The sequence below is a fragment of the Leptosomus discolor genome, chromosome 22 (genome assembly GCF_034619465.1).
Source record: "Leptosomus discolor isolate bLepDis1 chromosome 22, bLepDis1.hap2, whole genome shotgun sequence".
Classification (NCBI taxonomy): domain Eukaryota; kingdom Metazoa; phylum Chordata; class Aves; order Leptosomiformes; family Leptosomidae; genus Leptosomus; species Leptosomus discolor.
Window position 1 is genome coordinate 3655187 of NC_141412.1, and position 24426 is coordinate 3679612.

The 24426-nt window shown below is 61.9% G+C and overlaps 1 protein-coding gene across 1 annotated transcript in view; it reads left to right on the top strand.

Moving 5' to 3' along the window:
• Positions 1-1346: 1346 nt before the first annotated feature.
• SORL1 (sortilin related receptor 1) overlaps positions 1347-24426 on the top strand; it is a 48742-nt gene continuing 25662 nt past the window's right edge. Inside the window, exons 1-15 of the mRNA XM_086476798.1 lie at positions 1347-1430; positions 11662-11778; positions 12093-12218; positions 13033-13194; positions 14606-14673; positions 14985-15165; positions 17208-17309; positions 18124-18293; positions 18448-18640; positions 18812-18929; positions 19456-19529; positions 21282-21370; positions 21485-21663; positions 23023-23209; positions 24289-24417. Coding sequence (XP_086332924.1) covers positions 11689-11778; positions 12093-12218; positions 13033-13194; positions 14606-14673; positions 14985-15165; positions 17208-17309; positions 18124-18293; positions 18448-18640; positions 18812-18929; positions 19456-19529; positions 21282-21370; positions 21485-21663; positions 23023-23209; positions 24289-24417 — 1868 coding nt within the window. The 5' untranslated portion in view covers positions 1347-1430; positions 11662-11688. The remainder of the gene's footprint in view (positions 1431-11661; positions 11779-12092; positions 12219-13032; positions 13195-14605; positions 14674-14984; positions 15166-17207; positions 17310-18123; positions 18294-18447; positions 18641-18811; positions 18930-19455; positions 19530-21281; positions 21371-21484; positions 21664-23022; positions 23210-24288; positions 24418-24426) is intronic.

Below are 24426 nucleotides of genomic sequence, written 5' to 3' on the forward strand. Positions count from 1 at the left end.
TCCTGCGCGGCTACGGTACCGAGACAACGACGTCCCCTATCTGTCCCTGCTCTCTTAGCACGAGACGCTCGATCTCCACGTTCAGTACGGCACGGAAGGGGAACGCTCGTAGAAAGCACGTGGCCCCTTTTTGAGCCGGCAGGGCCCGACGCGGAAAGGCGCGTTGCTCCCGGCCCTGGGGGCTGCGCGGAGCGGGTGGCGCACGATGGTGCCGAGGCGGATCCGGGACGTCCTTGCCACAACAGGGACCCGCAGGCAAGGAATACGGTTCACGCCATGCGTGCACAATAACCGCTGCGCGGGGATGCGTGGGCATCCACGCTCACGGCTACCGGTTTGGCATCTCCTTTCAACCCTCCGACAACTCCTAGAGAAACGGTACGAGCAGAAGAGCGGGACATCACCGAGCCAAGCGGCAGATCACTAGCTGCAGCGACAAAGGGGAGTCGGGCTTTCTTTGACGAGCGGCGATTTTGAGCGCCTTCCTTCCCGGCGCACGGCGCCCGGACCGCGATCGCCCGGCGTGACCCTCCCTCGGCCCTTCCCCCCCGCCACGCTCCCGTGCTCCCCCCGAGGCCTCTCGCGTTCCTCGCCCCCTACGCAGCCACAGGCGACGACATTCGTGGCCCCCGGGCCCGGAACGCCGTTAACCTTCCCCCCGGACTCTCGCACGGGCCGTCCCGCCGCTGCCCGCCGATGGCGAGGTGCTTTAGGCCCACGTCCCGGGCAGAGGGGCGCGCGCTGCCGGCGGTGCATGTGGGGGCAAAAGCGCCGACAGACTGTTTTGGGGGGGGGGGGGGGAACCTCGTGCATCCCCCCGACAGAAGCAGCTGCAACGCTTTCCTTGCCTTCCGTTGGACTTTCTCTCCTTTCCTTTCCTCCTATTTGACGTTATTACTCGTGATTTCATTTTGCTTCGATTCATTTACCTAAACTTTCTCCGAAATCAGCTCGTGAGGATCCCAAGCGCCCTCCCGAGAGACGAGAAGCCGCTCGCTCGCGGCCGCCGCGCCCCGTTTCGGGGTGGTGGCTCCGCGCACCCCCGGAGGGGAGCGGGCGGCGGGGGCGGGATGCGGGCGCGGAGCGGCGCGCGCGGCGGGGGGGGGGGGCGGGGGGGGCGCGGAGCGCCGCCGCTGCCCGTTGCACATTCTCTCCGGGCGGCGGCGCGGCTCTCCGCTCCGCTCGCCTCCGCTCCGCTCCGCTCGGCTCGGCCGGGCCCCGGCGGCACGAACATGGCGACGCCGAGCAGCGGCGGGGCACGCCGGGCCGCCCCGCTCCCCCGCCGCCTCCTGCCGCTCCTGCTGCTGCTGGCGGCGGCGGCCGGCCATTCCGCCCTGCTGCTGCTGCGCGCCCCGCCGCCCGCCGCCGAGACCCCGCGGAGCCGCCGCGCCGCGCCGCGCCCGCCGGAGCCCATCCAGGTGTACGGACAGGTGAGCGGGGCCGGGGAGGGGGGCACTCTTTGGGGGGGGGCGAGCCGGCCCCGCATCCCCCCCCTCCGCCCCCCAAAATGCCGCGGGGCGGCGCGTTACATCACCCCGCGGGGCGCTGCCCACCCCCCCCACCCCGGGCAGTTGCGGTGAGCGCTCGCTGTGGGAGGACGGGGAAAGGCGGCAGCGCTGCCGCCGGCCCCCGCGCACGGCCGCTCGTCCCCGGTGTCCCCCGGTGCCGGTGCGGCAAGAGGGCTGGCGGGGAAGGCGGCCGCGCCGCTCGGCCGCGGCGGCAGCGCGGCGACGCTCTGCATCCCCCCCCCCCCCCCCCCCCCCGGGGTTCTGCTGCGGGGCCGGGCGCGTCGCACGCTTGCCGCTCGGAAATTAACTTCCTCGCCTTGCGGGGGGCGAGCGGATCCCCCGCGGGGCCGGCCGACGCCTCCCGGGCGCCCGCAGCCGCGGCGGGGAGCCGGGTCGCCGGCGAGGCGGCCCCGGCCCCATCGAATAGCTCGCTCGGTGCCCGCCACTTGCCCCGTTCGAGGCGCCTCAGATTTAGGGGTGCGCTACTCCTCATCTCCGCCTACGCTTCTCCTCCCGCTTCTCCCTGAGCCGTCTCAAAACTAGTCGCACTGTCAGATGCGCGTTTTCGGCTGCCGGCTGCACGGCCGGCACCGTGAGCAGCCGTAGCTGCCGGGCGGCCGAGGGCGAGCGCTAGCGAGAGGGGCCGGGTCGCCCCCTCCGCTCGTCCGCCGGGTGGCAAAGCGAGACCCTGCGGCTGGCAGCGGGCAGGCTGCAGGCAGCGGCTCCTCACCTAGACGTGCTTGGACGTTTCTACGCTCTTAAGCGAGGCAGAGGGAGGTGACGTCTCGTACGAGGCACTGCTATTTGGGAGGCACCGTGCCCTTCTCTCTAAGAAGGGCTACTCTGCATTTCTGATCCATCCTCCACCGCTCCTTGAAAAAGAGGGCCGGAGGAGTTGCTCGTCGCAGAACATTGCAGAAAGGGCTATTTCTGACAGTACCCCTGCTCGGACTCCCTTTACTGGCAAGTTGGGCTGCCAGGACCGTCAAGGCTCCCCGCCCCCCCGGCTTCTCCTGACAACGCTGCCTTTAGGGGTGACGAGGAACTCCCCTCGGGCCGCCCGCGGCAGACGGCTTCGGCCTCCGAGAGGCCACCTTAACCACCTACGCGGTACACCACGCTACGTTGCCCCCCTTGACTCTCCTTGCTTACGCCGCCCGTGCGCCATCACGCGCCCAAAAGGCTGCGGTCGGGGCGGGGGAAACCGGCCCGCGGAGGGACGAGGCGCCTTCGAGGCGAAGCTTCGAGCCTTCGGCGCCGTCTGCGTTCATCTCCTCGGCTAGCCCTTTCCCTTCCGGCCGCCTTCTGCTTTCCCTTCATTGCTACTTAGAGGATAAGAAAGAGCCGGCCACGAGTCAGGCCCGGCTCTAGAGCTGCCGGAGGGGCGCCCGTGGGGCCGATGCCGCTCCTAAAGCCCTACGCCCGTTCCCCCGTTCCGAGGATGGGAAAAGCTGTTCCCGCTCCCCTCCAAAAATCGTCCTCGCCTCCTCTACCTCCTCACCATTTGGCTTTTTTTAGCATCACACAGCTACCCCGTTTTAGAAAACCCATGACACCTGTCTCTCTTCTACAGAAAACCGTCTGTAGCATTTTCCCTTCCATCTCCCCGTGGCTTTCCTCCGCCCCACCGGCCCGGGTCGCACAGAGCCGCTTTGGCAGGCCGCTACCGATCTCAGAGGGTGCGGTCACCCCGCTGCTCTCCGGAATGGGACTAGTGCGTTTGCCACCGTTTGCTCTTTTCTCGCTGCCCGGAAAACCGGGTCGCTCTCGGCGGCGGCGCGGCTCCCCGTTTCGGGCTACCGCAGCAAACCCGGCCCGTCCGCCTCTTCGGGCCGACACGCGCAAATCTTACAGCCCGGGTACCGTGCGTCACCGACACCAGTTTATTGACAGTAAACGCCAGTTCCAAGTTCTCCCGAGCGCTACGGTGCTTTACGTTACGGTCAGCTTTACAAACGGTGACGAAAAGGAGCCCCCGCGTCCTAGCCTCCTACACCGATCCGACCGCGCAGATTTCGTAACGCCTAAAAAACCCGTAAGCTGCACGACACTGCGCTCGGGGTCTCGCGCCTCATGACCGGAGCCTCGTGACCCCCGTGTCCCCTCTCCCCCAGATCTCTGCCGCTCTAATACCCGCAGAAAATCATGCGGTCCCAAAAGCAGCCCTCTCTCTGGGACCGCATCCCGAGGGGCAGTACTTGGACCGAGCATCCTGGTGCCGTGCCACTGCGGTCCTGAATCTGGGACGCCTCCTGCTCCCGTGCGCTCGGCAGCTCGCTCGACCATATGCTACGCGGTGGCTCGCGCTCCAAACCTTCCTGCCCTTCCCCGGCTCTCGACCGCCGTCCCCACGCGGCCTCGTGGGACGGCTTAGAGCCCTGGCTCGACTCGGCGGCGAAGGAAAGCACGGCGCGGGAGGTCGGCGCTGCCCGTCGCCGCCGCGGGCGACGTCGCCGGGGGACCGGAGCGAGGGGGAGGGAAGCGTCGCTCTGGCCGAAAGCGAGGACGAGAAGACACTCCAAACCCTTTGCGGCTCCTCGGGAGCCCAACGCCGCTTACTCGGCACCATCAGCAACAGGCCCGGAGCCCTCTTGCCCTAGACACCAAAAACACAAGCACAAACCATTACTTGGCTTCCTCATCGGGATCCTCACCGCCCGTCCCATCCTTGCCAGGCCGACTCGCCCGCGTGGCCTCGGCCAAACTTTTCAGGTACCTCTGTGAACAACGAAACCGGCGCCCTCGACCCCTGTGCCTTTGTGGCTTTACCCGGCCTCGTCTCGCTCCAAATCGCCGTCGACCAAGACACCGGATGCGCAACTCCCGAGACCGTCAGCTTCGTCACGGCGGCTTCCGTTCCTGCGTGCGGCCCTCGCCTCTACGGGACTCTCGACAACCTTTACAACACTCAGCCCGTTACGAGGCAGGCGCCGACACGTGACGGGTCTTTTCTAGGACTCCACCGATCGCGGACGAGCGTCCCCGCGGCACGACAACGGCTGCCTATGCCCCTCACCCTGGGGCCGGCAAAGCTCCCCGAACCCCTTCGGGCAACTGCGGCGTCGCACCCTGCCTTCTTCTTCCTGGCGCCAGCCTCTGCCTACCGAGGCGACGGGTCGCCTGCAGCCCACCCGCCTGACTCGTAATGGCCTTCCCGCTCATGCCTGCACAACCCTGCTCAGGCCTGGATGCAGGCACTCCGCTCCGGGATTTCACGTGTCCCACCGTCTCACGTACATCTCGTCCCCTCCTGGGGGAAAACCGGCCGCGAACCACGTCGCCTAACAGGACTGCGCTTCGCGTGACGAACGAGCAAAATAAAATTCGCCGCTTCGGCCGCCTACCCGTGTGCCGGGTCTAAGAGTCTTCCGTCACCTCGAGGGCGGCCGTCTCGCAAGCGTCGCGGCCGCGGTGGACGGCGAGGAGAAGTGCCCGGGCGGGAGGCCGGCCTCCGTCTGCCCATCCTGAGGGGCGAGAGAGAGGATCGCCGTTGCCAGAGACCATTTACGCAGCTAGGCTGCTCGTACAGACATCCCTGTCTGCCCGCTATCTGCCTACGTCCCTTTCCCTTCTTTGGAAAGGGCTTATCTGATACCTCCCCCAAAAGCGGGCCGCTCCCGAGAAACCTTGGCCTTAAACCGCGCGGGGAAAAAATAAAAAACCAAACCACATCTTCTCTGACCGCCGGCAGCTCCCGCGGTGGCCATCTCGCCCTCCGCGCTGCCGCCCCGACGCCTCGAGCCTCTCCGCGGGCCCCTACCCTGCGGCCGTCACCGCTGCGCCTCCCCGTTCCCCAGAAACCGGCTTTCCTGCCCGCCCTGGCGTCACCTCATCTCTTTCCCTTCCGGGGGGACCTAGTTCATTGCTCTCAGGCTTCCCGTTTCCTAGCGATAACCGCTCCCGCCTCAGAGAAAAAGCACCGGCTTTTCATCATTTCCAGCCCGTTGACTTCAAAGCGACCTCTTTTCGGCACGCCTGCTCGACCGCGACGCTCCCGGCCCCTCCGTGCCGACCTAGACCTAAGATGACCTCCTCGGCTGCCGGCGCTTGGGGTACCGCGCGCTACCGCGGCCTGCTTTACGTTAAGACCGACCCCTCGCCACGATGCCGCGCAACATCCTTTGTCTTTCCGACAGAAGCTTTGCGAGACAGCCGAGAAGAATGTCTCCTGTTAACCTAACGCCACGGCGATGGCTTTGCGCCCGAGATGTTACCGTCTCTGTGTCTGTGGCCCGGGGCGCTTGCGGAGTACCGAGACGGCAAAGCGCTCCCCGGGCGATGAACCCCCTCCCCTCGCTAGAGCGGCGGGCCTGCCGCGGCTCGCGGGCAGAGCGGCGCTTCGGGAGTCCCTCGGCCCTCGCCCCGCGCGGACCCGGGTCCTGCTGGCGAGCTGCTCCACGATAGCGTTAGCACGCGGTGTAGCGCCTGCGCAGCGAGGGTCCAAGCCTCTCTTTTTGGAGGCCGTTAGCATATCCCAGATAGAGCGCCCACCTTTGCTCCCTTCCCTCGTGACCCACAAACCGGCAAAGACGGAAAGCGCCTCGCGCGGTCAGTGCCATCCAGCTACGTGCGCTGAAACGTCCCTCGCACCGCGTCGGAATTGAACCGTACTTAACTTTGACCTACTTTGCCAGCCTGGCAGAGAGCGTCCCAGATTATACTTTAACCTTCTGAAGGCACCCCGGGCGGTAACGGCTCGTCTGGGCAGAGGCCTGCCCGCGGGCTCCCGGACCGGTCGTCCTTTCCTTCCTTCCTCGTGCCGGCGAATACCCCTCCCGATCACCGCGGGCGCCCCTGCCCCTTTCCCGTCCGACAACTCGTGCTCCCGGCACCACGGCGTTCGGGCCAGATATTTGCGGGTTTTTTTCCCCTCGTTGCCCCGTCGGCGGGTTCCTCGCGGATCCTGCCGTCGGACTACGCGAGCGTTGCGGCACCACGGGGACATCGCTTACGCCGTCCGTAAGCGTAAACGCCTGCCTCGTGGCGCCCTTTGCTGCCAGCGCTTCACACCTTTCCTGCAGCCTTCCTCCGGGCCTCGGTGGTTACGGGGGAGCGACTTTCGTCGCCCCTTAGTCACCTTTGCCGGCCCGGCCTCGATTCTGCCGCGCGCGCCCCCTCCCTTTAGACGGAGAGCCCGCCTCCCCGACCTTCTCGCCGAGGGGGACACGGGGCTCCCGCCTCGACCCCGATCTTCCTCCTTCCTTTGCCTTTTCCTTTCTCCTACAAACGAGACCTAACGGAGAGCTCTGTTGGCGGTAGCAGAGAGAAAACAGCCCTGCAAGCAGATGATTTCAGTATTAACTACATTATCGTGGGCCTGGCACTCTCTGAAATGAGTCACCCGTGTTTCGTATCGGTGATTTCAGACCCTGGCATTTTCGGTCGGAGCCACAAGCAGCGCTACGGCAGGCACAGACTGCGTTTTAAAATATCACGGCAGGGCTACGAACAGATGCTCGGGAGCACAGCAGACGGCACAGTAACGAAGCCTTAGCGGGAGCGCACGGGGAACGCGCCGTGCCGGGAACGCGGTAGCCGCCCGCGACGCTCGACTCCTCCGTGGCGCCGGGCTACTGCGTAAGCCTTGCCGAGGGAGGCAGAGAAAATGGGGACGCGAAGGCCCGGCACTCGTCCTCTGCGGCTTCCGGCGCACCCGATCCACGACGAGCCCGGCGAGAGCACCTTTCCTATACAGCTCTGCGCTGACCGAGCCGCGGCTTGGCTTCCGACCCCTTTCGGGCATCGCTCGCTTGAGCCCCGTCCCCGTTCCCCAGCTACCGGCTACAAACCCTTTAGCCAAATCCTCTTCTGGGAGCGTCTTCCCACAGTCTACGAGCCGAGCCACCCGCATCGCTTCGACGGTTTCGGCAGCCGCTCGCTGCACGGAGGCCCGTTGCCCTCCGATACCCTCGCTCGTCGAACCGTCGCAATTACCTATTACCCATTCGGTGATTTCCCGTGAACCGTTTCGGTTTGTACTCGTCCCGTGTTCAGTTACATAACCTAGACGGGAATACGCGCACGTGGTCCCTAGGAGTCTCTTTTCCTGCACGCCCCCAATTTTACATCTTTGAGCCTCGGCCCCCGAGAACTCACACCTCCGACTCCTCCCAGTTCATAGCGAGCGCCCGGGTCGAGCTGTGGCCCACGTCCCACGACTCCAGCGTTGCTTCTCCGCGGAGCAAGTCCCTCGACGCACACGGTTAGCTCGCGAGCCCGCTCGGCACCGAAAATAGCCCCTAACTCTGTCCCGCTGCTCGTCGCTAGGCGCTACGACGAGTCGGCGAGCACGCAGTATTTCTGCTCGAGCTTCGTCACACCTACCGGTGCCATTTCTGCACAGGAAGGTTACGCTTCCTACGCAGAGCGCCTCAGCCTCGCCCGTGCGTGCCTCGAAGGCTGGGATTTAGAGAGTCCTCCGGCGACGGAAAGGCCAGAGATACCGCCGTCTAGCCTGCCCGCTGCCACACGCGTATCTAGGGCGAGATGGCCGCGCAGGAGTCGCTCCTCTCCTGGCCAGCCTGCGTCCTCTTAGAACCCGGGGCCTTCGCTAACGCTACAGTTTGCCACGTGCGAGGGGCGAGCCGCCTCCGTCGACCTTGGCGACCGCCACGCTGCCCCGACCTCTCCGTTCCGGCCGTAAGAAACTCAGAGGGATGCGACGGGAAGGGGAGCCTGCGCTTAGGCGTCACGGGTGCCGAGGAACGCGGGATCGAGGCGCTTCCCCCGGCCCCGGGCGCTCGAGGAGCTCGGCGCCGTGCCCCGCGCTCCTGGGACCGCTCAGCTACTGACGGTCGTCGCCTCGCTACGCTCAACTAGGCAACGCTACTGTCTCGTCGCGGCACCACGCGTCCAAACGTTCCCCCTCCCAGCCCAGAGCGCTCGGGCTGCACCCCGTGAGCCACGCGGAAGCTCGTACCTGCTGCGTGGGGTGCTCCAGCTGGACGGTCACTCTGGGGGCTGTTTCCTCACCCCTACTCTGCGAGGGATTCATTTATTCGAAGACGCTGTTAACAAAAAATAAACACGTACCGTGAGCAGAGCTAGCAGCGTTCACTACGTTGCCTAAAGCTACAGGCAGACTCCGCTACGTCTTGGCTCCAGTTCTCCCCTCCCGGACTTCATTTGGCACCTTACGTATTAGGAGGACCGATTGGAATTTCATGTATATTTCATATCGTCTTAATTGCTTGGCAAACACCAACACTCTTCCCCTTTAGGAGGAATTTATGCTAACTGTTCTTTCTGTTAGGCACCGGCCGTTGCCCGTTCATTGGTTACGCCGGTTCCCAAGGAAGGGTTCTCCCGTTCGGAGAAGTAGGGGAGCCTGTGAGAGCGGGCTCCTGCCCCACGAGCCTCGCGCCAGCGAGCGGGCCAGGGTTACTCGTGTCGGGGATAACAAGACCCTTCCTGCAAAGCTTTTTCACAACAAACATTCCGGTCGGCGGGGCCCGAGGTGCTTCTCACCCGGGGCGCAATGCAGCGCTGCTGCCCGGACGGCAATTCGTCGCTCCCCTGAGCCGTTCGGCTCCCCTCAAAGCTCCGAAGGGCCCTCGCGGGGCCGCTCGGCCGTGCTGCCCCGCACCGGGAACCGGCAGAGCCTCCTAAACCCGAGAGGCTGCCGCCCGAGCCCTTCCCGTGGGACTTACAGCGCGAGGCATCCTTCCGGTGCTTTGTTTCTTTACAGCGCTTACTAAAACGTGCTCTAGCAACCCCCGGCTATTCCTGAACTTTCCTTTGAGCACAGCACCTAGGCACTCCTCTTTCTCCCTCCTAGCAGGGAACCAAACCTTGCTTGTGCCCGCTGATGCCTTTATATAGGGCTCTGCCCTAATTAGGCTGCCTGAGGTCACGTGGCTCCTAATGAGCAACACGACTCAGCTGGCTCCTCCGAGCCCCCACCCGGTCCCCGGTCTCCCTACTCTGAGGAGGGCTCTCTGTCTCTTTTAGCTCGCCCGGGAAAAGCTGCAGAGCTTTAAGGCTGGGGTGAAAGGCAGGTGCAGGTAGGAGTCCCTTGTGGTTTTCCCGGTTTGGAAACTGTCCCGTTGTCAGATTTCTGGCAAAAAAAGACACGCCGAGCGCTACTGACGTTGCCACGGAAGCATTACCTGGAGCTGGGGAGGGTGTACGCAGGGCGTATCTGTCACGTCTAGACTTTGGCTTTCCTTGGGGGAGCGGGCAGATCTCCCTCGTGAGGGGCTTCTCCTCGGAAGGGAGGCCGAGCCGGGTCGCTCGCTTCCCTCTCTGAGTGCGCACCGACGGTCTCCCCCTCGCTATCCCCCTCCCCTCCAAATAACAGCGGAACTCGAACCACGCTACTGACTCTAGCCCTTTGCCTCTGGGCAGAGCCCTCAGCCCGGGTGCAGCTGGGAATGCAAAAAAGCGGTACCCAAAATAACCGCTATAGATGTCGGAGCCGTAGATGGTGTTATTCCACTTTTAAAGAAGCAGAGGGGACTGGGGGGGCTGGGAGCTCAGAGCTGCCCTGGATTTCGTACCCGAGGCTCCGTGTCGGCAATCTCGGCGGGCATCTGCAATGCCGCCTTCTCCGCCCTGTTTCCCTGCATCCTCACCCGGCATCGCTTCTATTTTTCCCGGCGGGGCCATGATGCTACCGGTGCCGTGCTTTCTAGCTGATGCTACCGCCTGACCTAAATCTCTGCCGCCTTCGCTACCCGGGTGCTACGGTGCGCTTTGCCTGGGGGGGGGTGTCTCTGGCCAGGCGGGCTGGGGTACGGCTGGGGGCACCGGCCCTGGGGGCTGCTCGCTGCCTCCCTGCCGTTTCTCTCCCCCCCCACACACCCCTTGCGTGAGCCTGTTGCATAAGAGGGATTTGAGGGCTTCTGCTTCGCTCGCCCCCCCTCTTCCAGAAACATGACCTTGTTTTTGCGGCCGTTTTATTTGCCAGTCACCGACACGAGGTTCAACCGGCCCCTTTCTCTGGGCGGCCCTCCACGCTGATCCCGGGGTCAGCGAGAGCTGCGCGGTCTCAGGCCTAAGAAGGGCTTAGCCCTGTACTTTTACAGCTTCCCAAGGCCACGAGCTTAGGGCTTACCGGCCGTCGGCCGAGCCGCGGCCACGGTGGCGTGCGGGGGCTCAGGCACGCACGTCCGCCGCCGCGACGATCGGGCGCCCGCCTGCGGCTTAACTACGGCCTCCGCAACGCTGCTTCCCCGGCGAGGCTGGCCGTCCCCGCTCGCTACGGGCGCCGCGTTTGCCCGGAGGCTCCCGCTGCGGTGATGCTCCGATAGCTTCCCCGTACAAAGCGGCCTTTGGGACGGGCGCCGTTGCGGCGTGGCCACGTACGACGCGCGCACGGGGAATAACGGGATTGCGTACGGCTGCGTTTGCGCTAGACACCGGCCCATCCTTTAGGGCGCAGAAGAAGTCACGCTACAAAGGTGACTGTTTCCTTCCGGTCCTTCGCCTACTCGGCCTGGATTTGAAATCGCTTCTGCGTCCTCGGTTTTAGTTTTTGCTCTCATCATCCCTTCGATCCTATTTCTCCGGGAGGGAAAAAAGGGAAGACTAACCCCTTTGGGCACGTGCTCACGAGAGGTGTGGTCTTAGTGATGTGGGGCCGTACTGGAACACCACCCTCTCAGGGAAGCCTTCTCCTTAACTGTCTGTGGCTTGCAGCGAGCGCTCCAACACCTCGCTGCGGCGGCCTCTGCATACGCTTCGGCAGCCCCGGCTCGGCGATGCCGTCTGCGTCGTCCCCGTTGCGAGCGGCCGCCGCTTTGCTTCGCTTTGCATAAAATAAGAGGGCTCTAAATGACGCTTCAGGGTGAGGCGGGAGGGGAACGAAGGCACGGCAACCTCCACGGACCGTGGTGGACGGATAAAGCCCCTCGCGCGCACCCGATAGCTGCGGGCCGTCCCATTGCGCTTAGGCGCTCAGGCTGACGCCCAGCTCGCCCCAGACGTCCTCACAAGCACGCCCCCCCCGGCCCCGCCGAGGTCCGAAGGGCCGCGCACGCGGGGCCTCTCTGGCATTTGCCTTCTGGACCGCGCAACTTCTGCCCCTGCTTTGAGTGAATTTCCCCAACGTCTGCGTATTTCCGAGGAGGGGCGGTACGAGCGGGCGTTTGCTCTCCGGCCATCTCTGGGGGCGAGGCTGCGGCTCAGGGTGCCCTTTTCCTTGCCGTTGCAGGTCAGCCTCAACGATTCTCACAATCAGATGGTCGTTCACTGGGCGGGAGAGAAGAGCAACGTGATCGTGGCCTTGGCCAGAGACAGCCTGTCTTTGCTGGGTCCCAAAAACAGCGACGTAAGTAACGCGGCCCGGCGCCGGCCCGGGACGCCTTCTCCGCCTCTGTGCCGGGCGACGTGTCGGCGGCTGCTGAGCTACGGCCTGCCTTTCTCTCGCGTGCCGGAAAGATGAACGAAAGGCCCGCGCGTTTGAGTTCAGAGGCGCTAGAGGAATCTTTACCGTCCCCGGTGTTGCCGCGTGGGTTTGAGCGCCGAGAGGCTGGCACAGAAAATCTCCAAGGCTTCCCGCCTTGCACTTTCTGAGCTTCACCCAATCTGTCAGAAGGGAACCCGGAGCTTGGTGCTTCTCACGCTGGGGCTTCTCCTTTACAGGTTTACGTGTCTTATGACTACGGGAAGACTTTTAAGAAGATCTCAGAGAGGTTCAGCTTCGGCGGAGCCAACGGCAGCGAGGTGGCCATCGCCCAGTTCTACCACAGCCCGGCCGACAACAAAAGGGTGAGGAGGATGCGGCGGCCGGCCCCGCCGGGGCTCCTCCGCAGGGCAGCGACGCTTTATTGCCGCCGTCCGCCGGAACGCGCGCGGCCGTCGGTGCCGGGGCGGTTACGCCACGGTGGCGGTGCCCGTGGCGATACGGCCGCTCCTCGGCGCGGAAGGAGTAACTGCAAAGGCGCCGCAGGGGCAGAACGACAGAACCTGCGGCACCTTGTCCTCTTAGAGGGATGAACTGCGTCCCCGTTGCCAGCTTCGTTACAGAGCTACGGGCACAGATATTTCTTTAGTCCCGGTCTATGCCAAGGTCACCTTTCTCCTGACTGAAGCCCTCCTGCGGTGAGGCAAGATGTCCTTGCCCTGCAGCAGCAGAGGCTGCCGCTTGTCTCCCCTGTAGGTATTCTCCTCTCCAAAGCCGGGCCAGGGGCATGCGGTCACCCCGACCCACGGCCGTGGGTCACACGGGCCTTTCTGCTGCCGCGGCGGGGAGGGACAGACCTCTCCTGCAGACGGGAACCGAAAGGCCGTCTCATCCCAGACCCCTCGCTTCCCGGGAGAGCCCCTCGGGCCGTGCCGGGGGTCCGCGGGGCAGAGGCGGGACGGGACTGGCAAGCCGCCGTACCTCCTGTACGACTCTGCGGTGCTCGGGGGCGTCGGAGCGCGGCGGGAGAGGGGGAGGCTGGGGCGGACACGTTCCTCTCCGCCTGAGTTTGCCCACCCAAAGGCTCCCCCGGGATGTGGGCCTTTGTTACCGCCGGCCCGACCTCCCGGAGGCTGACCGCCTGCTTTCCTTGTTCCTTGCCGATCCCTCTCTTCCCAGTATATCTTCGTGGACGCCTTCGTCCCGTACCTCTGGATCACCACTGACTTCTGCAACAGCGTTCAGGGCTTCTCGATTCCCTTCAGAGCAGCAGACCTCCTCCTGCACAGCAGGAACCCCAGCCTCCTCTTGGGCTTCGACAGGTCTCATCCTAAAAAACAGGTGAGCGCTTCTGCTTAGACAGGAGGGCCGGTGACCTACCTCTACCCTCTGGTGACGTTCCCCCGGCCCGTTCCGTGCCCCGTAGCCCTTACGGCGTGCCGAGAGCCAGCCTGCCTCGTGCTAGCGCCGCGCGGGCTCGTTCTTTGACCGCCGGGGGGTGTCCGATCTCGGAGCGTCGCCTGCGGAGGCGTTCCAAGTTGGCCAGGACGCCCCCTTCCCTACAGGTCAGTCTCATTTCTGACCTCTGGAGTGGTGAGGATATACAGTACCTGCAGGGTGGCTGCCTTAAACGTTTCCTCTCCCTTTTCATTTCGTTTCTGCCGGTGCTTCCTCCCTGCCGCTCTGACCGTATCGATCTCCCCCAGCGTTGCGGTCGTCACTCGCCGCGAAGCGCTGGCAGCTGAGGAGGGACTGACCTCTGCAGTATTTCGTGCGGGCAGGCGGTTTGGCTTAGAGTCTTGCGTAACAAATTGCTTCTTCAAAACAAACGCTTTTTTTTGTCTCCCTGGAGCTATTGGGTAAAGACTGTCCATAATTACAGTACCTTCCAACAGACACAGGCAGCATCAGCAAAAACTGGAGATGAAACCACCGTCCCCTGCCACGTGAACGGGGACGGCAAAGCAGGGCACGCTCCCAGTCCGTGCCATTTTCAGTATGGTCGTAGAGGGGTGCGTGTCGGATGCCGCTGACGTCTTCCGGGGGGGGGGCGGAGCGGGCTGGGAGCAGAACCCTACCGGGCCGGCTGCGGGACCAAGTGCCAAGGCTGCAGTCTGGCCGACCCTATCCACGTACCTGCAAAAAAGAGGCTACAATCGCAGCTCGGGTGCCACCGTAGCACTTGGAAAAAACCGGGCAGGTTTCGGGGACACCGGCCCCTCGAGGGGCAGGATCCGCCGAGAGGCCGACGTGCCTGCGGACCGGCGCGTTTATCGCCGCCGCTTTTCTTGGCGCCGTTCGAGATACTATCTCTCGTCTCGACCTCTGCCGTGCTACGGCCCGCGTTTCGGCAGCGGCAGCGTGCCTCTGCGCTTGGGGTTCGAACGGCCTCCAAGTGGGAGACGCCCGTGCCCCGATATTTACCCTTGCCGTCACACTCCACGACTGCCTTATAACAAGTCATTTGCATTTCTGAGCTAGCGTAAAACCCGGCGGATCCACAGACAGTGGGAAATTCTTCCGGTAGCAGACTCAGAAATGGTTTTTTCCTGCTCGGGTTATTCTGCTGCCGCTAGAAAGATTGCTACCGCTCCAGGCATCTGCCACGTAAAGACAAGTCCTCCAAGTAGCTCGCTTTTTTGCGATGCACGCACGTCCGTCTTGCCTTCGCTGCCTGAGGTTGGGTCTCTTAAAGGACTGGGTCTGTTTGGTTGCCCAGTCCCGCTGGCATCTCTCACCTTTGTCGTTGCAGCTCTGGAAGTCCGATGATTTTGGCCAGACCTGGATAATGATTCAGGAACACGTGAAATCTTTTTCTTGGTACGTATCGCACCGGTGCGTTACGCCCAGATCCCGTCTTCTCTCGCTCCTGCCCTTTTGCCTCGCGGGCTGCCCTGCGCACACCTAAACCCCCTCCAGCCCCAGGCCCCTGCTCCCCTCGCCTGGCGGAGACCGCGCCTCCTGGGGACGTGGCGTGCCGGGGTGACAAGACAGAGCTACCGACACAGGCACCCGGGGGTGCTCCGCGTTGCCCCCCGGTTCTTGCCGGCCCGCTCCATCTCTTGAAAGGGCAGCCTTCAGCGTTGCTCCGTGAGTGCAGACGCCACCGCCGCCTGTTTTGTTCTTTCCAGGGGAGTTGAGCCCTACGATAAGCCCAATACGGTGTACATTGAGCGGCACGAGCCTTCTGGGGCATCGACTGTCCTTCGCAGCACCGATTTCTTTCAAAGCCGAGAAAATAAAGACATCATCCTGGAAGACGTTGAAGACTTCCAGCTCAGGGAGAAATACATGTTTGCAACAAAGTCCGTGGTAAGTGTCACGCAAGCGATTCGCCGCTGTCCGGTACAGTGGCACCAGGGCCGCGGCGGGCGATAGCTGTACTTTCAGCGGGGACCCGTGTCTACAGCACGGCGAGACCGTTCGCCAGGGACGGTGCTACTCGCTGCTGCACCTCGCAGCCTTCGGACCTGCCGTTGAGCTTGTCACGGGGGTGTCGCTCGGGCTGCCTGCAGCTCCCTTCCCGCGTGACCTCGCGGCGCCGTGGACAAAGCGGCGCCTACCGATGCCGCTCTCCCGGCGGGGCTCGGAGCCGCGGCGTGTCCGTACGCCTGCCTTCAGCAGGCTGGGCAGAAGTAGGTCAGCCGGCGAAGTGCCCGGAACGGGGAGCCACCGCAGGATGCCTGGGAAGGCCGGCGAGGCGGGGGACGGCGGTGTGGGGGTGGCGGGGGAAGGGGGGATGCGGCTCGGCAGCTCGGTGGCTAGGAGGCCGCTTGTCAGAAAGGATTACCGTCAAACATGGACTAGGTCCAAGTAGTCGAAATAACGTGCTCCAGCCTGGAAAGAAAGCTGGATTTCCTGCTTGCTTTCCTAGGAAAAGAGGATGCGGGACAGCGAAAGCGGTCTTTCGCCTCTCTGCGGCCAGGGCCCCCCTATACATTTTGCGGCTGTTGGCCAGTTGGAGACAAACCTGAAAGAAAACTAGAAAGCGTCTCTGCTTTCTCTGAGACCAAGTCCTTCCTACGTGATCAGAGACACCACACCGGAGGGGCAGAGTGCTACTCTTTCCAGATTTTAGGGAGCACTTTCCTCTTTAGAAGATGCTAGCATTGCTTTCCTCCCCCGCTGCTGCCATCGACTCTGTTTTACCGAGCGGTCTTTGCCATTTTGGGGTAACTGCTTGCAAAACCACGTAGGGTTTCCTAGGCAGTCGGCGGCGAGCCTGTCGCCTCCGGCCGCCTCGGCGTCCGCAGCGGTGTCCGATGCTGCTGGGGGATTTGTTTGCAGAGCGCTTTCAGTTTCCCGGCAGTCTCTCTTAAAGGTAGCACATCCTGCAGCTCTTAGGGCCTGTCCCCTTGGCGCTGTGCCTGATCTGAAGCCTGCTGTGGTTTGCGCCAGGTTTTCTCTAGGCTTGCCCTTGCTGTTGAACGAAACACAGGGGACGGTCCGTGTGTTTGCGCAGAAGCCGCCGGGCGCGGCGTCCCGAAAGCACGAAGCGGGTTTGAGTCGGGACCTTTCCAAGCATCACCTCCATTTGGGGGTTCCTTCAGGGTTCATTCTGCCTCTGGGGGGCTCGGGGGTCACAGGGGCCACCGTCACGCTTTCTCCTGCAGCTCTAACGACCGGTGGGACGCTACACGACGTTAAAATCGCCCGCGTACCGTGCCAAGGCAAAGCCCGGTGGGAAATGCAGAGACCGAGAGGGAGGCCAGCTTGGCCGCAAACCCTCAATTTGGGCGTGATATCCCCGGGTCTGGAATCGGGCGCTAGCGTGACACCTCGGCCGCAGCGGGAGCGGCGCCGGGGAGAGGCCGGGCTGAGCGGCAGAGGCGCCCTGGACTCTGACTTCTGCCTCTTTCGGAGGGAGGCGCGGGCGCTTAGCGATAGAGTCTGGGAAAAATCAGGCCGCTTATTTTTGGAGCCTAAATCTGGGTTTAGGTTCTTACTATCGGCATCCTGTACGAAATAGGTTGCCCCCGGCTTTTGGCTTCTTTGGCTTCGCGCCGGTGCCTTCCGTTTTGCGCAACTCCTCAAAAATAGGAAGGAAAGGACAGGCTGCTCTGCCAAAAGAAGAGGAATTAAAACCAGCCTCCTGCCCTCTGCCCGACTGGCCAGAAAGGGCAGCTTGTCTCCTTGCCAAGAGCTGGCTGCGGCCACGTAAAGCACGAGTGGGGAGCGCTGCTCCCCGCTGTCGGTCCCAGGCAGCTACCGCGCTTTGCCCGCACGCGGGGAGGGTCGAGTCCGAGGCACGCGGTTCGTGGGTTTGCCCCAGCCTGCCTTTTGGCCGCTGCTGGAGATGAGGGTGATTTTGGGGGTGAGAGCTACTTATAACGTACCCCTCTGCTCTGCCGCAGCGTTTGCTAGGCAGCTCGCAGCCGCCTTCGGTCCAGCTCTGGGTTTCCTTCGACCGCAAGCCGATGCGTGCGGCACAGTTCGTAACCAAGCATCCGATTAAGGTAAGCGGTGCTTTCCGAGAGGACCTTCTCCCTCTCCCTCCTTTGCCGAGGACGCCCTCAGACGTCGACAGGGCTTTTCTGCGCTTCACAGGACGCCTCGGGTGTCAGAGCTGGTAAGGGACCGCGCGTGACCCTGCTCAGGAGGGTTAGCAGAGCGAAGGCTCACATTAGGATGACCTTGTGATTTACACGATGGTACTTTCTTCTGGCAATTCGAGCCTCTGGAGAAATGCCATAGTACCCCCAGCACTGTGCAGGGCTCAGGGCTTGCCTGGAAAGAGACGGTCACCGACTTCCTCCAGCACTGGTGACGGAGGCTGACGGCAAAGCCCTGATACCCAGAGGGGGGCTGATCTCAGCACTCAGAGCTTTGGCTCTGCTTTTGGGGGCCTTACCTCTTCCCATGGCGCGGGGACAGCCAGGGTTTGCAAAGACTTTGCCCGTGAACCAGGCGTCCTGTGGCGTCCCGAGGCTGGCAGGGATGAAGGAGAGCATGAGAAGTATGCTCGGTGTTTGGCAGAGCAGGGGGGCGGAGAGAGATCCGGCTCCGATGGGCCTCGGCGCCCAGCGCTGCTTCTGGGATACTTTGTCGACGGGTTGTGCAGCGCGAAGGGCGGAGGATAGCGATCGCTGGAAGAGAAATGCAAAAGAACAAGCGAAGGGAGGATCCTTGCCAAGGGGGAAAAATATAAATGGGTGGAAGGGCGAATAACTTACGGCTAGCTAACAGGAAACGCTACACCAGCCTGTACGTAAACCCTGCTTCTCTGCCCGCACGTTCAAAGCCCGCTCGCTTGTCATTTACATCCCCAAGGAGTATTATGTTGCCGATGCCTCGGAGGACCAGGTGTTTGTGTGCGTCAGCCACGATGACAACCGCACCAACCTCTACATCTCGGAGGCGGAAGGCCTGAAGTTCTCCCTGTCTTTGGAAAACGTGCTTTACTACAGCCCGGGAGGAGCTGGAAGCGACACCTTGGTCAGGTACCGTGGGACGCGGTCAATAAGAACCTCGGCCCGAGTCCTCGTACTTTTCGGTCGTGTTCGATCAAAGCGTTGCCCCGATCCCCAGGCTCGACGGTCCCCCCGACCCGGAGAGGCTGCGATTCACCGATCCCGCCTTTGCGTTTCTTGGCAGGTATTTTGCCAACGAGCCCTTTGCGGACTTCCATCGCGTCGAAGGCGTGCGGGGCGTCTACATCGCCACCTTGATCAACGGCTCCTTCAGCGAGGAGAACATGCGCTCCGTCATCACCTTTGACAAGGGGGGCACCTGGGAGCTGCTGCAGCCCCCGGCACAGACGCGCTACGGGGAGCGGATAGACTGCGAGGTAACGCGGGGCAGGGAGGGGCAGGGGGGCGAGCGCGGGAGAAGCTCCCCGCAAAAAAGGCTGAAACGGCGATCCCGCCCCGAGGGAGTCCCTCCTGGCCTTTCCAAGCAGAGAGGGACCACAGGAGAGCACGGGATGGAGGGTTAATGCCGCCACGTTTCACTTTTCCAGTTCTCTCAGGGCTGCTCTCTCCACCTGGCCCAGCGCCTGAGCCAGCTGCTTAATTTCCAGCTGCGCAGGATGCCCATTCTCTCCAAGGAGTCGGCGCCGGGATTGATCATCGCCACCGGTACCGCTTTCCTTCCCGCGGGGGCTCGGGGCGCGTTGCCGTCAAGACACGAGGAACTTGGCGGCGTTCACTTGGTTTCTGCAGAAATGCCATTACACTGTACTATTGGCCGTCCCTTCTCTGCTGCAGACCCCTTACAGTAATGACAGCACATATATTTTACTGCAGCACAGTGACGTGAGAAAACTCCCCTGCTTTATTCTGATCCTCTTTCCTGCCGCTATCCTTGCGAAGGATTTCATGACCGTGCAAACATTCCTGTTTGTCTCGCTCTTTTACCGAGGAAAACGTTTCCACGTTTTGTTTGATCCCCTTTCGGGCCGTAGATTTTTTCCCCAGCTGCTTTTCAAACCTGACGTAGTCTTTAGGATCTTTGCTTTGGAAGGGATTAGTTTACAGCGTGAAGATTCCGCTCCTCAGTCGTTATCATTTTGCTCACCGATAAAAATAGTTTAGAAGCATCTGGCTTCATTTTCAGCAACCGCTTTGCATTCCTCAGGAACAACGATTTCTCCCTTTCTCCTAGGCTCCGTTGGCAAGAACATGGCAAGGAAAACCAACGTCTATGTCTCGAGCAGCGCCGGAGCAAGGTGGAGAGAGGTAAGACTGCTCTTTTGCTTGCCAGCTCGGCCAAGGCGGCGGCGCAACGGTCGGGACTTTGGCAGCGACATAGAGAGGTGATGGGCAGCCTTCGGGCATTACCGGTGACCTCCGCGTAGGCATCCGAGAGCTGTAGCTGGAAGGTGACGAATGTCCCTCGAGACCAAGGCACAAGGGTCCTTAAGCGAAGGACCGGCCGTGGGTCACCAGGGAGATGAGCCTCGTGGTTAAGGCGGTGGGTTCAGGTGCGGTAGAGTTCCCTCCTCTAATTCTTTCCTTCAGCCGGCAGGACGTGCCCCTGGAACGGGGCATCTGTCCCCTTTCAGACATGACGGACAGCCAGGACTTTGTACGTGAGCGTCCGGAAAGGCTCCGGCGTCTTCCAGAAAAATAGAATGTTGCCCTCGGTTTATGGGGAGTTTGATGCTGTTTCCTAAGCGGGTGTTCTGGTCTGCGGCAGTACTTGTGGTTTGCCCGTGCATTCTGCTGCGAGTGTAATATAGTATTTCAACATCTGCAAGCGATTTAATCCCGCGAATTAAACGGCCTCGTTTTCCTCCCGTAAGTGCTGCGCGGTCTGGGTGAACATCTGAGCAGCTGCAGTGGCGGCGGGGACACGCCACAGCTTTGGCTCCTGCCAAGCCGACTGTGGTCGGGAGGCTGGCCCCGGCTGAGAGCGGGCGCCTCCGAAATGCGGCCGGGGAGCGGCCGTGGGGACCCGCCGTTTCTCCCCGAGGGAGCCTTGCGGCGAGACGGGAGCGCTCACGGCCGGGGAAGGGTATCCGAAAGCCGAGACTTCCGGGTGCCAGCCTCCCCTGTTAAAGCGCGCCGAGGAAGCGTTGACCCGCGGTTACCGACGCCGAGCTCCGACTTATTCGGGGCCTTCGTATCGTGAGCGGAGGCGCAGAATGACCCAGCAGCGTAGTTCCTCAGCTGAGAAGGAGTAATACCGCTCCTTCCTCCCGGCTTTGGCAAGCAGCGGGAGACTGGAAGGCTCGTTCCTCTCCAGATCACTGGCGTGATCTAACAGCAAGAAAAGAAAGAAACACTACATTCAGTGCCCTGCCTAAGAACGTCCCCGAGTGCGTTAGCACGTCCCGCAAGCGGAGTCGGGCACATACGTGCTTCCTATTTTCCCGCTGAGCTGTGCTGGGCTCCCCAGATAGGAACGCAAAGGTGATTCTGTGTCGGCGGCCACTAAATAGAGCTGGAGGTCAGAGTGCACGAGTTTCTTTCTGTGGAATGGATGTACAAACCGTCTCTGGGGCTCGTTACTACACGCCACAGCTTCGCTTCTCCTTGAGCATTCCAAAACCCTTGTAGCCCGAGCACCGCCGCTTACCTGCAGTCCTAGGAAGGCGGCGAGTCCCTGACGAGCGTCGGGAAAGGCTTGCAGACATGACAAAGAGCTGGAGGCTGAGAGGGGGAGCGATGGACGCTGGTTTCACGTAACGGCACTTTTTCCGCTGATTCTTTCCCTCCACACGGCGCGGGAGGAGCGGAGTCCAAGGCGCAGCACTGCTTTTAAGCACAGCTGTACATTTAGGAAAATGGGGCTGGCTGCTCTGCTCTACAGCTGTTGGCCCATAAACACTGGACTCCCAGGTGCCTCCAGACACTCGGCTCAGCCGGCGCGACCCCAACCCTTAGCTCGGGTCAGGCGGCATTTCTAACAAAGCACACTTTCCCGACAACCTTTTTGCGTCCTTCGGCACCCCTCTGACACACCGTTCAGCACCGTTTCTCTTCCAGGCGCTGTCTGGACCCCACTATTACACCTGGGGTGACCACGGCGGCATTCTCGTGGCCATCGCGCAGGGCACCGAGACCGACCAGCTCAAGTAAGCAGCGGGGGGCTGGGGGATCGCCTCTGGTGCTCAGCTAGGGCCGGGAGAGAGTGCCCTGCGGCGGGCGGGACCTTTCCCCTGGCAGCTCTCCCGATCTTCTTTCTCCAGGTACAGCACAAATGAGGGGGAAACCTGGAAAACGTTCACTTTCTCAGAGAAGCCGGTGTTTGTGTACGGCCTGCTTACCGAGCCCGGCGAAAAAAGCACCATCTTCACCATCTTCGGCTCCTACAAAGAGAACGGCCACAGCTGGCTGATACTGCAGATCAACACCACTGACGTGCTGGGTAAGGGGACGGGCGACGGAGCCGTCGCTGATGGCGGTCGTGCGGGCGAGAGCGCCGTCCCGTCGGCACCCCGCGCCTCTGCAGGTTACGCGCGCTATTAAGCCCTCGCCTGAAACCGGCCGGTCCCCGCGCTGCGCTGCCTGCCCCGAGCGCCCCTGTGGGGGCAAGGCGTATCTTGACATACCCACTCTGGGGAGCTGAGCGTGAGGAGCGGTTTTTAGAAGCCCAAAGTGACCTAGAGACTTCAGGCTACGAACCCAACTACTTAGTCGTCCGAGGCTCTTAGCTTCCCGCTAACGAGCACGGGACGTTGGGTGCCTGAATACGAATCAGGTGCAGCTTTGTGGCTCTTGCCCTCTGTCCTGTTTTCCAGAGAGACCCCAGAGAGAAGCCCTCGAGACCGACTCCGGCCGTCCCGCACGAGCCGGGGGAGAGAGGGCGTCTCCCGCGGGGACCGCGGTACCACCATCCGCGTTCGGGTGCCCTGTCCCTCGCGTCCACGTGCACGCGGCTGCTGCGGGCGCTCGTGTCCCCTGCGCCCTCCCCGTACGCCTTCCCTCCTCGCTGGGGAATTTGTGGAAAAGGAAAGGCGAGGAAAAAAACCCTTCTGAAGGCTTGTGCCTATGAATGTTTTATAACCCATTTCAGCTTTGATTGCAAGGCAGCATTTTAATCAAAGAGCAGTTAAACTCAGCAGAGGAATTTGCTTGACTAAAATTTATCACCGATTCCCTTGACATTTTGTTACAAACGGATCTGTTTGGTAACCAGAGCGACTTCATTTCAATGAGGCATCGCAAATTCACTGTTACCGCAACGAGGCTGCTTGTTGCCTCCTGTCACCGAGTGCCGCCGCACGCTCTGAGCTGAAACGCTTTCTCCTTTGCCTTTTCCTTTCGAGCAGGGCTAGAGCCCTGCGGTTGAGGGGAAACCGCTCGGTTCGTGCCGGCGGAGGGCGGCGAGAGGAAAGGAGCAAGGGGCGTTATTGCGGTGCACGGCTGGATCCCGGCACGCCCGCCCTTGCTCCGAGCATCCCAGCTCTCGATGCCACTAGCCGCGCCGAGAGGCCAAGGTTCGCGCAGCCTCCTCGGAGCCTGCGCTAGCTGCTCGGAGCCTGCGGTTCCCCCCGCGAGGCCTTTTGCTCCTCCTCTGACAGCACGGCTCTCTGCGTCCCCCTGGTCCCCGGAGCGCAGCGTGGCCCTGGCGCGGGACACGGTCCCGCGCTTCGCACGTCCTCGCCCGGCACGCGTCAGCGGCGGCGACCGAGGGACGTCTGCGGCTCTCTTGCTTTCGAACCCTCAGTCTGGGGTGCCGCGAGGACCGCGCCTTTCTTTACCCGAAACTTGTTGCTTCTCTTAGGGGTCCCTTGCACGGAGAACGACTACAAACTGTGGTCACCCTCCGACGAGCGAGGCAATGAATGCTTACTGGGCCATAAAACCGTTTTCAAAAGGAGGACTCCTCATGCGACCTGTTTCAACGGGGAAGATTTTGACAGGCCTGTCATGGTCTCCAACTGCTCTTGTACGAGGGAAGACTTTGAATGGTAAATACCTATTATTTTCTTTTAGTCTGGATTGTAAGCCCGAGATAAGTATCTGCGACCGATCGCTCCAAGTGAACAAAGGTCCAGTGTACTTAGCTCTGCATATCACTGCTTCATTTCATAGCGAAGAGGAAACTAAATAGACTGAAAACTTCCTTTCGTTAATAACGGAGCATGAGACTCCTTTAATGTCTTCAGAACCTTTCGGGAGCCCCTGAAAGGTTTCATAGAGGAGGAGTTCCATCACCTTCTTTCGAATGAGGCCAGACAATTTCCCGTTGCATCTGGAGATCCTCCGCTCCAAAGCTTAGCAACTCTTTAGCCACAGAGACGCAACTGGCCCCGCTATAACACTTTGTCTGCAATTTGCACGTTACCGACGCCGCACAGCTCCCAGGATTCGGAAATGCGCCCTGGCCATCTGACGCAAAGGTTTGGGGTTAGAAAGTGACCTGCTTCTCAGGGACTGCACTTTCCGCGGAGCTCTCGGCCGGACCGCTCGAGCGCCCGGTACTCGCGGTTAAGGATAGGGGTCCAGACCTGCCTGTCCGATACAGAGACAGAGCCCCGGTCTGGCTCGTCACGAGCACACTGAGAGTAGGGCTGGCGGGATCCGATTCCTGCCTCAGAATCGCGGCCCTCGGCTCTCTGAAACGTCAGGCGGACACAACCTCTTCCACAGCGTTTCCCTAAGAACAGATACGCTGTGACTCCCATTTTACCAGCAGGAAACGCCAAAAGACAGAGCGGTGATCTAAGCCAGCTAGCGAGAGAACTGGGGCCGCCAGCCAGATTTTCAGAGCGCACGGGGTCGGCTATGTCTTTCTGCCTCACCTACCCTAGTCTGCTCGGCCACTGGCAGACTTATATACAAGATGTTCTTGAAACGTCCCGGAGACAGACGCTGTCTGGCTGTAAGATATTATTATGCAGCTCAATACTGATAATAAACGCATGGACTTCAGAGATTCCTTGGGTTCTTAACACTTCTATGCAAAAATAGAGCAGAGTACTAGTCTAGCGCGACTGCATTTTTCCCTTCTTCCCCGTCCTTCCTTATATCTGTCTTCTCCTTGCAGTGATTTTGGCTTTAAACTGAGCGATGACTTATCGCTAGAAGTTTGCGTCCCCGACCCCGAATTCGCTGGGAAACCGTACGACCCGCCGGTCCCTTGCCCTGTTGGCTCGACTTACAAGAAGACTCGAGGGTACGTCTT